The sequence below is a fragment of the Lepisosteus platostomus genome, chromosome 1 (genome assembly GCF_059453375.1).
Source record: "Lepisosteus platostomus isolate fLepPlt1 chromosome 1, fLepPlt1.hap1, whole genome shotgun sequence".
NCBI classification, from domain to species: Eukaryota; Metazoa; Chordata; class Actinopteri; order Semionotiformes; family Lepisosteidae; genus Lepisosteus; species Lepisosteus platostomus.
Window position 1 is genome coordinate 69,742,082 of NC_142611.1, and position 12,372 is coordinate 69,754,453.

The 12,372-nt window shown below is 48.7% G+C and overlaps 1 protein-coding gene and 1 non-coding gene across 2 annotated transcripts; both read left to right on the top strand.

Moving 5' to 3' along the window:
- Positions 1–302: 302 nt before the first annotated feature.
- On the top strand, positions 303–11,036 carry kansl2 (KAT8 regulatory NSL complex subunit 2). The gene is made up of 10 exons (XM_088636030.1): positions 303–424; positions 2,199–2,457; positions 4,248–4,426; positions 4,929–5,043; positions 5,647–5,810; positions 6,667–6,833; positions 7,427–7,523; positions 8,288–8,541; positions 9,517–9,741; positions 10,445–11,036. The coding sequence occupies exons 2-10, from the start codon at positions 2,207–2,209 to the stop codon at positions 10,541–10,543; spliced, it is 1,551 nt and encodes a 516-aa protein (XP_088492156.1). The 5' UTR covers positions 303–424; positions 2,199–2,206; the 3' UTR covers positions 10,544–11,036.
- Positions 7,929–8,066, top strand: LOC148678662 (small nucleolar RNA SNORA2/SNORA34 family). The gene has a single exon (XR_015940288.1). It is a non-coding gene; the product is annotated as a small nucleolar RNA SNORA2/SNORA34 family (small nucleolar RNA).
- Positions 11,037–12,372: the final 1,336 nt, after the last annotated feature.

Genomic DNA, 12,372 nt, shown 5'->3' on the forward strand with positions numbered 1-12,372 from the left:
GCGCTATATAAGTGTGACCCGTGGGTAACAAAGCCACCTGAACGCAAGCCAGGGCTTGAACAACCTTGGCTGGGTCGCCTGGGCGAGGGTGTCTGATGTTGAAAGACCCCGGGTAGGAATACTGATGATGTGTCCAGGTGCATCAGAGGATGTAGTCTTAAATCATTGCAACGCGGCAGTCTGTACAAGCACTACCTTCGCCAGAATTCAACCTCTTCGGTAGGCTGACCCAAATTGATAAGCGTTAACCTTGACCAATCCCCGGCCGAGCTGTATATCGATTGGCATGTTGACAAACCAATGACGTGTTTCCAAGGTACTTGTGTCTGGCCAATCCTGGCTCGGTGGGGGGCGGTAGCCGGCCGACCGACAGAGGGAGCCGACCGGAGCGGTTAAAGCTCTTCGAGTGGCGGGCGAGGTCGAGGTAAGATGTCTGGTAAACGTGGTGTTGCGACGATGAGCCATACTAGTAATTTTTTTTTTGTCGTTGTTCTGGGTGACTGTGTTGATTATGAAGCGGGTGGGATTATCTTTACTAACAGAAAAGAAAGAGAAGTGTAGCGGGGGTTGGGAGGGGAGATGTTTCGTAGATGTGTTAAGATGGCTGACTCGCGGATGGGAACGAGACAAGGGGAAATAATGTTCGCGTTCAAAACAAGAGGCGCCTTTCAGGCGGGTGTGCAGGCTCCTTAGTGAAATCAGAGTTTGCTTTGCTTCGAGCTAGTTTTATGGTACAAGTGGCTTTGCTTTGTGCCTTTAGACCCATGCGTTGTTAAGAAGAGCTGCGGCTGAAACGTGTCTAGGCGCTGTAAATGTTTTTATAACATGTCGGTGCATTTTGAAAAGATCGCAAACAAAGATCAAGGCGTAAGATATCACAGAAGTCTCTCAGCGGGTGCAAAGATCCCCCCTCCACTCAGTAGGTTTCTTAAATTGTCGCGCCTGGCTTCCTCCGTGCGCGCTTCTCTGAAACGGGCGAGCACGCCTGGTCAGTCGAAGGGATGGGGCACGACTTGCGCCCACGATACAACAACTTTTAACTTCTGGTGCATAGATGACGATTTCGGCATACGCAATCAGATGCTGTAGTGTTGTCGACGTGTTTTAAAGGTAGCTAGAAAAACATTGTATTTTTTTTATCAGTTAGGGAGAAATGCACGTGTTCTTTGGCAGCCATTCATTAAATACTCGTATCCATCTTTTAGAGACTTATTCTCTCTCTTTCTCGGCCGGTATCAGTTGCAGTCGAGAGATCGCCTTGTCTTGAAAGAGGCACCTGGTGTGTTCAGTGGCCCTGACCAGCTGCCCCCCCACACTCTGATATTGAACATGTTCTTAACGAAGCACGAGGGCGGGGGGGTTGCCATAGGAGGTCATGTACACGTGAAGCGACTTGTCTGCAGCAGTATCAGTACTGAAGAAGACGGTCTTGGATAGGACCCTGTTGAAAATGGGGGAAAAAAAGTTTTGAAGAATTTAAAATTGGTGTAGAGAAGCTCTGGAAGGCTGAGTGTTGAAGTTTGCAAGTCATCCCCCCCCTGCCCCCCTGTGTGACTCAGTCCTGCTCTAGCACTCATCCAGGAGGACATGGTTTGCACAGATATTTGCCAAAAAGCAGATTGGAGTGGCTATATGGTAATAACTCTTCACACTTATACAGTGCTTTCCTAGACACTCCAGTCAAAGATCGTTACAGGTCGTGGAGACTCCCCTCACCCCTCACCCACCTGGATGATGCAACGTGTACACTCGCCACACACCAGTTATCAGTTTGGAGGAGAAAAGACAGATGAAGCCGGTTCATAATTGCAGCTCTGTAACTGTGTGATGCTGATTACTGTGTTCAGGCACTGGCTGGGAGTGTTGAGTAATTAGTTTTGTGACTGTAGGACACTGACCACTGTGCTCAGAGCTTGCTGGTAGCCATGAGTTTGTAATTCCTTACGCTTAGCTTTTTTTCTGGACACTGCACTCAAAGTGCTTTGCAGGTAATGGGGAATCCCACTCCCACCACCAATGTGCAGCCCCTCCTGGATGATGTGACAGCAGCCAGAGGGCACCAGTACTCTCCCCACACACCAGCTCTCAGTGGGGAGGAGAGCAGAGTGATGAAGCCAGTTCAGAGATGGGGTTATTGGGAGGTGCTGAGCAGGGGCTGTGAGCTCCAGCTGTATTTATCCCTGTGTTCTCTCCCCCAGGCCTGGGCATGAACCGAATCCGCATCCACGTGCTGCCGTCCAGCCGGGGGCGTGTGACCCCCCAGGCCCGGGCGCAGGAGTCCCATTCCTGCTCCTACTCCCCCCGGCCGTGCTCCCAGCCGCGCCTGGAGGGCCTGGAGTACTGCCTCAAGCACGTGCTGGAGGACAAGAGCGCCCCCTACAGGCAGTGCAGCTACGTCTCCAGCAAGAACGGCAGGCGGTGCCCCAGCGCAGCCCCCAAACCTGAAAAGAAGGACGGGTGAGTCCCCCTCCGTCTCCTGGACAGGAGCCACGCCCTGCTGCCCTTTCCTGGGTTCGGGGGTGTGCTCTTGGCACTTCACACCGTCACCCTCAAGCTAAGGGCAAGTGTGATGCGCCCCTCATCGTCGGATACGCATGTGTCGCTTCGACTCTCAGAGGGTGCAGTAGAACGAGAGTTTGGTGATGCCTCTTTCTTTGAGGTTGTCCTGCTATCAGGTCCCCTCATAGTCATCTCTCTTCGAGACTTAAAGGTTTGGATTCTGTAGCTCATCAAAATCATCTTTTTTCACAAACCTATCCTCTGGGCTGCTAGGAATTATTTGTTGTGTAAACGTACTTGAAATAACAGATACAAACATGAGCAGTTTCAAGAAAAAAATAATTATAAATAACACAATGTATGCAAAATAAAACCTGATGCTACATGGCTGTGAAGATAGAATCCACACATTTACTAATAAATAATTTTATAACAGGTGAGCCAAGACACAGAATGGCTTCATCCCTGTCGGTGTAGGACATTTCCTTAAGCCCTGGAATGTATCTGACCCTGCAGTGTTCTAAATGAGGACTTGCAAATGCTTTCTACAACTTTAATGTATAAAGGGATGCTATTAATGGTGCTTAAAACTGTGTTTTAACGCGTTTTCCTTTTTGCTTCTTCCTTACATTGTGTAGAAGATCGATGCATCAACACACACACCCAAGCCATTTTCACAAGTAGACTCTTCAACCTCAGGGTTTCCAATTTTTATTTATAGTTTATTTTGCTGCCTTTGTAGTATTCTTCACTTGTCTCCATCAGCTGATGTCAAAGTGTTCGCTCTTGATTTCTGAATCTTTAGCAGTTTCCTTTGTAGCTTCTGCAGGCTTTGCTAGTCCTCCTATTTGGTATCATCTGCAAACTAGACTGGTTTACTAACTACACCATAATGTAATATAAGTTAGTTGCACAGGTCGTAATAGTGATTCCCATGGTACTTCAGTAATAATAATAATTGCTTACACTTATATAGCGCTTTTCTGGACACCCCGCTCAAAGTGCTTTACAGGTAATGGGGACTCCCCTCCACCACCACCACCACCAATGTGCAGCATCCACCTGGATGATGTGGGGGCATACAGAGTGCGCCAGAACGCTCACCACACATCAGCTATCAGTGGGGAGGACAGCAGAGTGATGAAGCCAGTTCATAGATGGGGATTATTAGGAGGCCATGATTGGTAATTTCATCACCATAGAATGAGCAATCACTCTTTATCGGCACTCTCTGAACCGCTGGTAGGATAGGTGGCACGTAGTGGTTGCTGTGTGTCACTCAGATGGATGTGTTGCTTCAGTGGTAGATGAAGTTCATCCCCTCCTACGCACAGAGCTGGTTGGGAAAATACTTCTATGATTACATGTCATCTAGAGCAGTGGCTCTCAAAGTTCTATGGTCTGCGGACCACTTAAACCAAGTCACAGATGTGATGGACCACCTGTGCCTACGTCCACTTCTTAGCCTGTAAAAATCCTCGCCTATTAATGTACTAAAATTAATATTGAATTAAATTTGATGAAAGTACTAATATTTTTACAAACAAAATTGCAGATTTTGCCCATGTTTTTATTGCTTAGAAAGTGAATGTGAAGAATGGGGCTGCGTAAAGCAAGTCACTTTGAGAAAGATGACTGGGTCAGCCCACGGGTGGTCCGCGGACCACACTTTGAGAACCACTGATCTAGAAGTGACAGTCTGGACCCGTCTCCTCACGGCCCCCTGGTGGTGTGTGTTGGCGTTGCAGGGTGACGTTCTGCGTGGAACACGCCCGCAGGAATGCGCTGGCCCTCCAGGCCCAGATGAGGAAGGCGCCGTCGGGCCCCTCGCCCGAGATCCTTCTCTCTCAGCTCAGCGGCTACAGCCGGCCCGAGCAGGGGAGCCATGGGCACGACAGCAGCCGCAGTGAGGCCAGCCGGATACTCGGTAAGAGGCGTGGCTGGAGGTGTCTGCCAAGCCTGTTTTGCAAGCAGGAAGAGGGTGTTGTTTTATAGGCTGATCATTCTGCTAGTGGTGTTTATATTATGGTTAGATTAGCTCAGTGTATTTTAAGCTTTACAGTAGCAGAATGTCTGAATTGTGCTCAAGAGCTTAAGGTTACAAAAAAGAGAAGGCCACTGAGCCCTTCTAACTTATTTCGTTCCTAATATTTATTTGATTTGAGATTCTCGTCCAACAGTTTACTGCAGGAGCCCAGGGCATCTGCTTCGACAGCATGGCTGAGCAGCTTGTTCTTGACTCCCATGACTCCGTTTAAAAAGTTTGCCTCCCGTTCTCGGTTTTTGCTGCACTTGTATTGGTGTCCGATGGTGTGTGCTCGGCGGTCGATGCAGAATACTCAATGGATTGGCTTCACAATAGTGATCCTCTCTGTTCTGCGTGGTGGCCTACTTGATGGCGTTGAGGGTCCTCTGTCTCTTCTTCCCAGATGAAGACAGCTGCAGCGAAGACGAGCAGGAACCTGCTGTGGTGGATCAGACGTGGAGAGGAGACCCCGACAGCGAGGCTGACAGCATAGACAGTGACCACGAGGATCCCCTCAAGTAAGACGGCACCCCTAGTGTCCGCTCTTTGTAGTACTTCATGCAGAAGCTGAAAGCAAAACTTAAGTCAGGGCAGTTCTCCTAGCCATGCCTGCCATGTTCATAAGACAGGTAGCCTTATGAAGGTAAAGGGAACACTTGTGCCTTTGTGTCCATTAACAAAAGCTTTAATGTAAAGGACATACTTCCTATAAAATAATTGGAAGGATGCAAGAACATCTAGTCGATCTTTAAAATAGAAGAGAGCATTTCAGCAAATTGATCATGGGTGATTTTCATAATTGCAATGCATTTGTGCAGCGTAGGCTAAAAATACAGTTTGGGGTGTTGAGATTTAAATGAAGTCCATCTGTACGTTTTGCGTCCTTGATGTTAATTTAGTACTGTACTCCACTGCCACTCTGGGTCAACAGTGCATCAGATTTCTCAAAACGCCTGCTTTATCTCCGTAATGAGGATCCAGAGTCCATGCATAGTACCTTGGTCTTGTGATTTGACACCTTTTTATCCTTTTGCGAGCAGGATTGTGTGGCAACAGGCTAATGTTGTTCTCCTCTCTGGGATGATGAAGTGCCACTGGTGTTCCCTCTCCTTGCTCCACAGGCATGCAGGAGTGTACACAGCAGAGGAGGTGGCCCTGATCACCCGGGAGAAACTGATCCGGCTGCAGTCCCTCTACATCGACCAGTTCAAACGGCTGCAGCACCTTCTGAAGGAGAAGAAACGCCGGTACCTGCACAGCCGCAAGATGGAGCACGAGACCGTAGGTAATCCAGCCTGGGCTCCAAGCATGGCGACTCAGTAAAAGCCAGCCGTCATCGGCATCACCAGGAAATTCTAGCACAAGGAGTAGCTTAAATGTGAGGCTGAGGCCATATTTCATTTTATAAACATATCGTTGCATCACTGTGCAAAACTGCACTTGGATTTTATTTCAAGTGGCGATGTTAAAGCCGGTGAATTGTCTGTCAACTTTTCTTCTGTGTCTTCATGCTTGACTCGGTGAATGTTATTATTTGAGTGGGTGTAAACGGGTGTGATTTGGTTTGTTTAGTCCCTGGCAGTATTACTCAAGGGATATTAAACAAGAATCCACTGGCTTCCTTTCATGTCAATCTCAGTCCCCATGCTCACCTATAGGCATGGCTTGCACTTGCCTATCTGACTTACTTTTTACCTGCTCCCCACCTTTTGCAAGCTTCGTTTGTCTAATTCCAATCTCCTGTTTACCCCCCTATACAGGGGTGGCAGCGCCTTCTGCTGTGCCCCAAAGCTCTGAAATTATATCCCCAAGGATATCAGAGTCACCCTCCCTGAGCTTTTTGAAATTCAGACTCAAAGTCCTCTCCTTCAGAAAGGCTTTTACCTAATCAGTTCTGTGCCCCTTGCATCTTCTGCATTCTAAATCCTTGGTTTTAATCTAGTTAATTTTATTACCTCCTCCTCTCCTTGTTACCTTTTTTTTGTTACTGAAAAGCACTTTGGGAAGTTATTTTAAAGGCATGATATAAAATAGTTTATTATTATAATGTCTGTACTAAAGAGTTTGGCAGGTGAGTTCTAGCAGCTGGGTCAGTGGGAATAAAACAGAGTGGCGCTGGAGCAGGTGTTTGTGTTGCCCAGGGAGCAGCCTGCTGACTGGTCCGGAGGGGCTGTCCATGAAGGAGAGGGAGAACCTGAAGAAGCTGAAGGCCCTGCGGCGCTATCGCCGGCGCTACGGAGTGGAGGCGCTGCTGCACAGACAGCTGAGAGAGCGCAGGCTGGCCACCACCGAGGGGCTGCTGCCACAAGTCAGTGCGAGGGGGCTGCCACTTTCCAGTCCCCTGTTTAGAACATAATGTGGGTTAATCCAACACACCTTTGTCTGCTTCTTCCAAGTATCTCGGCTGTCCCTGATTTTAGATGGAACACATGGGTGTGCTTTTAATATGACATTGTTAGGTTGGTACATTTTCTGGCTTGCACGTCTAAGAGCACCTTTACTTTTTTTTTTTTTAGCTGGTAGCTGAAGTTGCTGTGCAACTTATCGCTAACTCGGACGTGTCCTTCTCAGTCTTGTTCGGCCTCAGGGTTGCATTGAGTTCCTGACCATTTTAACTCTTTCAGGGTGGTAATACCCAAAATGCATCGCATTCACATGTTGTTACTACCCGTTCCCTTTATCTTCATATTGGTGTCGTGTTAAATGACCCTGGTTTTAGCTTTAAAAGGGCTAGATCTGGGGTTTCAGAGTTCAGATTCACCTTTATTTGCATTCCTCCAGTGGGAATGGGAAGTGGTTTCCGGTTATTGTCCCGATTGGGTCCTGACTGGTGTTTTCCGAAATGCACTGTGACAGTAAGTGGTTGAGGGGCTGGAAATAAAGGCTGCGGTGTGTCCCCAGGCCCACGCGGCGCGCTCCAGCCAGAGGTGCATCGCCTTGGTGGATGGTGCCCGCTGTTCGAGCCAGTGCCTTCCGATGACGCGGCACTGTATTTCACGTATCCTTTACCGCTTCTCCATGCGCTGCTGTCTGCCTCAAGATGAGTGAGTTTCCTCTTAACTACAGAAGAAGATGGTTTGCTTGCAATTGAGACCCAAGACTAAACACAGGAGTTCCATAGCACACTCCAACCCATTTGAAAGGGATTTTTGAAATGTCTGTCTCCTGATCTGCCAGCCCTCAGCCAAGTGGGCGAGGGCAGAGAGCTCTGTACACTTGCATAGCTGTGCCGAGCCATAGGTTGTTGTGGTGTTGTCTGCGTCTCCAGAAGTGCTGCTTAACTCATAAGACTAAAACATCTTTGTCAAAGTCCAAGTCTCCGTTTTGTCACATCAAGACATGACTCCAAGTCTTGATTCTAATGTTCCTGATCAAGTGCTGTCCTATGTGTATCTTGTGTGGCAGGGCCCTGAATCAAGGCTGATAGCTTGCAGTAGCTGTTGGTTTCAAACAGGAGCCAAAATGATGTTCTTCCTGTGGTCTGTTGGATATCCCTCCTCCTTTTGATAGGGGATATCCAGTTCAGTTGGAAGAGACAATATTATAGCTGTAATAGCAAGCTTTCCTCCTTCTTTTTGAGGGTCATTCACCACGGTTACCGAGCACTGTTCTGTTTGTCTGCCGCTGCATCCCGCGCACGCTTGACTGACCTGCGCTTGGTTCTGATGCCCTGTGCGCCTGGCTGGCCACGAATTCAGCAGCGCGCCTGGCCGTTTGCGGTCCCGAGCTCTTGTCCCGCTTTCCTTCACTGCTGCGGCGCAGACATTTACCAGGACAGCAATCAGGTGCTGTTCAAGATGTGCCCCGGCCTGAAGGACGTGCCCTGCGACCGGCCGGTACACATGGGGCAGTCGGAGGAGCCCCGTTGCCCGCTGCACCTGTCCCTGCCGCCGCCCATGTACCAGCCCGAGCAGGAGCCGCTGGTGCCCGAGCATCTGGCCCCGGTGCCCACCGACCTGTACTTGAGCGCCGCTGAACTGCAGCCCACAGAGAACCTGCCCCTGGAGTTCAGTGATGTAAGTCTCCTCATTGCCTCCCCGTTGTGGGCATTTCCCTTTCAGAAACTCCCGACTCCCTGCTCTTCTGGTATGTGAATGGGAATTTGCTGGTTACCCGATACCATTTTTAACTTGTGAGCAGAATGGGTGTATTCTTTATGATATGGGCCAGAAGACCTCTACTAATTTCTAACCTATCTTCAGTAGCTTATGAATTTAAAGGCCTCATCCACCTGTAAGCAAATTTGCTTTGGTCGTATATGGTAGCTTTATATCCACAACCCTATATGTCAGGTAGTTCTGCATTCCTGGGCCTGTTCATTACTTGTCCAGACATAGTCTTCTTCGTTGACCATGTCAGTATGTTTATCCATTTTAAATACTGGTCAACTGCCCGTTTTGTCCTCTGTGTTTATGACTCTGTGCCAGACTTGGGCAGATTCATCTCCTTGATCGTCTGTATGACATTCCTTGAAAGCCAGGTGCCTTGGTGCTTTTGGCCTTCCTTCTGTGACACTAATGTGCCTTATATGAAGCAGTGATCAGTTTTTCAGGGCCATGCTAGAAACGCCAGTTACCGTTGCGATTGAGCTCTGAAGGGCGCTGTGCAGGTTGCTGTAGCTGCTGGCTTCCTTCCATGAGTTCCTTAAATTCTCTTCATCTAATAGACCTAAGCTGCTACTTCATTCTTTTAACAATTACAGAGACTTGATGCTGTGAGAACCTGACACAAACTAGTATTTGCTTTACCGCCTCACAAAACCCAGTTTCAACAAAATTCATATTAAGTGTTCACTTTAAATGAAACATTCTGAAAGATAATGGAATGTATCAGGTAGTTAGTTAGGTGAAACTACGAAACTGATCGCTTTTAAAGCTACAAGGATATAGATTTTTAAGTTTTCCATTTCCTCCATGCCAGCTGCTGCTTTGGTACAACAGTGGGTTAGGAGTCGGTCGGTCTTCATGGTGGGTGTGTGTGTGTGTTTCAAGGACTTGGATGTGGTGGGGGATGGCATGCAGTGCCCCCCCTCTCCCCTGCTGTTTGACACAGCCCTGGCCCTGGAGGACCAGTCAATCCGGGAGATCGCAGAGGCGCCTCTGGATATTCTGACAGCCGAGGAGCAGGCGGGGCTGGAGACCCCAGGGCAGGAAGCGGCTGTCCATTCCACGGAGCTGGAGCTCTCCGAGAGGGACACGGAGCCCATGGAGAACCAGGTGGGGACAGGGTCACCCGTCTGCCAGCTGTGGGCACTGGCTGGGGCCGATCGGTTTAAATGTGCTCTCATGCAAAGGTGCATAACAGGTTTTTGAAAGGCTTGTAATGTAAACTGCTTTAGATTGGGGAAAGGATACAATTAATATGTTATACACTAATAATAATATACAATAAATATGCTGGCTTTTTATCGGCTGTGTAGCATTGAGTCTGATTTGCAATCAGTCTTGTGCCCCTCGATCACCTGTCTGTTTTTTTTAGCTGCTCTGGAAGGGGGTGCTTGAGGACGGGACAGTTTCTTTAGTCTAGAGGCCCTGAATGAACGCCGCTAGCTTTTGTAGTAGTGGGGTTCAAACAGGTGCCAAAAGCAAATTCTTTCTATAATCTTCTGGGTATCTCCCCTTATGTGATTGGAAATGGATAAATGAATATGGCCGGATGATTCTAAGTGTCTCCAGATGTTAGCTGGATTCAGCAAGTTCCTTAAGAGAGGTTCCAGAAGCTTGCGGAGGAGCACTGGGTCGTCTTTTCTCTTGATGAAGCTCAGGTTCCTGCCTTTTGTCTTCCTCACTGAAGAAATGTGTGTGAAATGCCCTAGAGACCGTACAGGCAGACTTTGTTGCTGCTGCTACTGTGTATTCCTGCTGAATTGGAAACAGTGCATGAGGTTGCACTGAAGTGCTTGCTTGTTTCATTTCACAGGTGGTTTTGGAAGCTTCTGACCTAGCGGGCAAAGCCGGTGAAACGGCGCGTGGCATCTCTCCAGCCGACTTTAACACCCAGCCGGCAGACGCAACCTGAGCAGCTGCTGCCCGTGTCGCAGGGCTGGGAAACTCTTCTCGCTGTTGGGAACTTGATGCCCCCACCTCCGGCGTCCACCGCTGCCGCAAGAAGCCCATCGCTGTTGGAGGAGGGAGTGTGGAGGATGGGACCGGGACTGCAGTGTCGGCACGTCACGTGTGACTGCTTCGTGGACCACATTCGTCGCGCTGAGGGGCACTTGAGAGGATCGTCTTGTCACCTCCTGGTTTAACAACGCATTGCTGAACACGTGCTGAATGTCCTGTGAACAGCTTGTCCACCCTCGCTGTGTTTACTGTTGCCCTTCTGCAGACTGCGGATAACTGATTCCATGCCCTCCATGAGCATTTTGTGTAGTAGGAGAACGAATAGGCTGTTCGAGGGGCTTGTTTTCCCATTCTGTACAGTCAGATACCATCAAGAGCACTTGCAGTGATTGGCACATCTGTACTCTTTCAGTGTCGGTGAATATTTATTAAAAAAGGCAATTGGATTTTTGACCTTTATTGTCTCTTAAATCGGCCGTAATGTCACAAATCGTTCCTCCGTTGGCGGAAAGCAGGTCGTCCCTGGAGGAGCTCGTGTCGGCCCGCACCCTGCCCGGGCGCGAGCACCCAGGGTGATCCGGAGACGCCAGGCAGCCATGCCAGCCTGTCTTAGGAAAGTGGGAGGACGGGGCTGTCCATGGTTGGAGCTTTTTCTTCCCGGCATTTTGATATCCGCCGCGCGTTATTTAAAGGAGTTCGATTTTTTTTTAATTAAAAAAAACCTATTGTTTTGACCGATGATTGGCATTTTGGGTGTTACCTTAAAAATAATTTCTTACACTTATATAGCGCTTTTCTGGACACTCCACTCAAAGCGCTTTACAGGTAATGGGGATCCCCTCCACCACCACCAGTGTGCAGCCCCACCTGGGTGATGCGACGGCAGCCATAGTGCGCCTTAACATGGAAAATAACTCAAGAGGTGTGTAAGTAAATGGACACAAGTTATCTGATGGAAGTAACTTGTGAGAGTGCTTGCTGGATTAGTGCAGCCGGAACGATTTCCTTTCCTCTTCTGCTTTTTTGCTTTGTGATGCAGCCGCCTGCGGACCAGGAGCCCGGAGTCCCAGAATGGTTTAGCTGTATTTTCTGGTAAGTAGGGAGGCCATGGTAGAACTGTGATACTCGCACTCTTCCGAGCAATAAATTAAAAGGTCAGAAAGGAGACCATCAGTCCTATAGCTCCTGTATCGATTGCGTCGTTGGAGTGATTGAGAAATCACAGGGCGTCTGCTGCTGTAACAGGCGAGTGGCTTGTTCCACACACAACCCTCTGTGTGATTACAGTCTGCGCGTTTTGCTGTGGTTCTTGGCGAGCTTAATTGGACCAGGGACCAGAAGTGCTGCAGGGAATTGCACTGGCCCTGGTTCCTCACAGACCTCTGGCTAATTGGGGATCTAATCCTAAAAACAGTGGCATCGGATCTCTGCCGTTGATGAGCACGCTCGGGCAGAAAGGATATCGTACATGTATTATTGCACTGGTATATGGTTTGTCACTTGGGACAGAAAAAAAAGATTTGTCTTTGGTTTCTTGCTCCAAACCCAGTCTTATCTGGCTCAACATGCTTGTGACAATACTTTTACATTCTGCCTGTGTACACATTCTGTAAATTAGGTTTACTACCTAGCACAATTACACAATGGCTTCTGCTGAAGGTGAGTACAATTTACTCCATCTCGGGTTGCTTGTCTGCACGAATGAGGATGGATGCAGCATTGTGGTTCTGCATCAGAAAGTATTCTGCTCCTGCGAGGAGTGAGAATAGTATGATAGGTTCC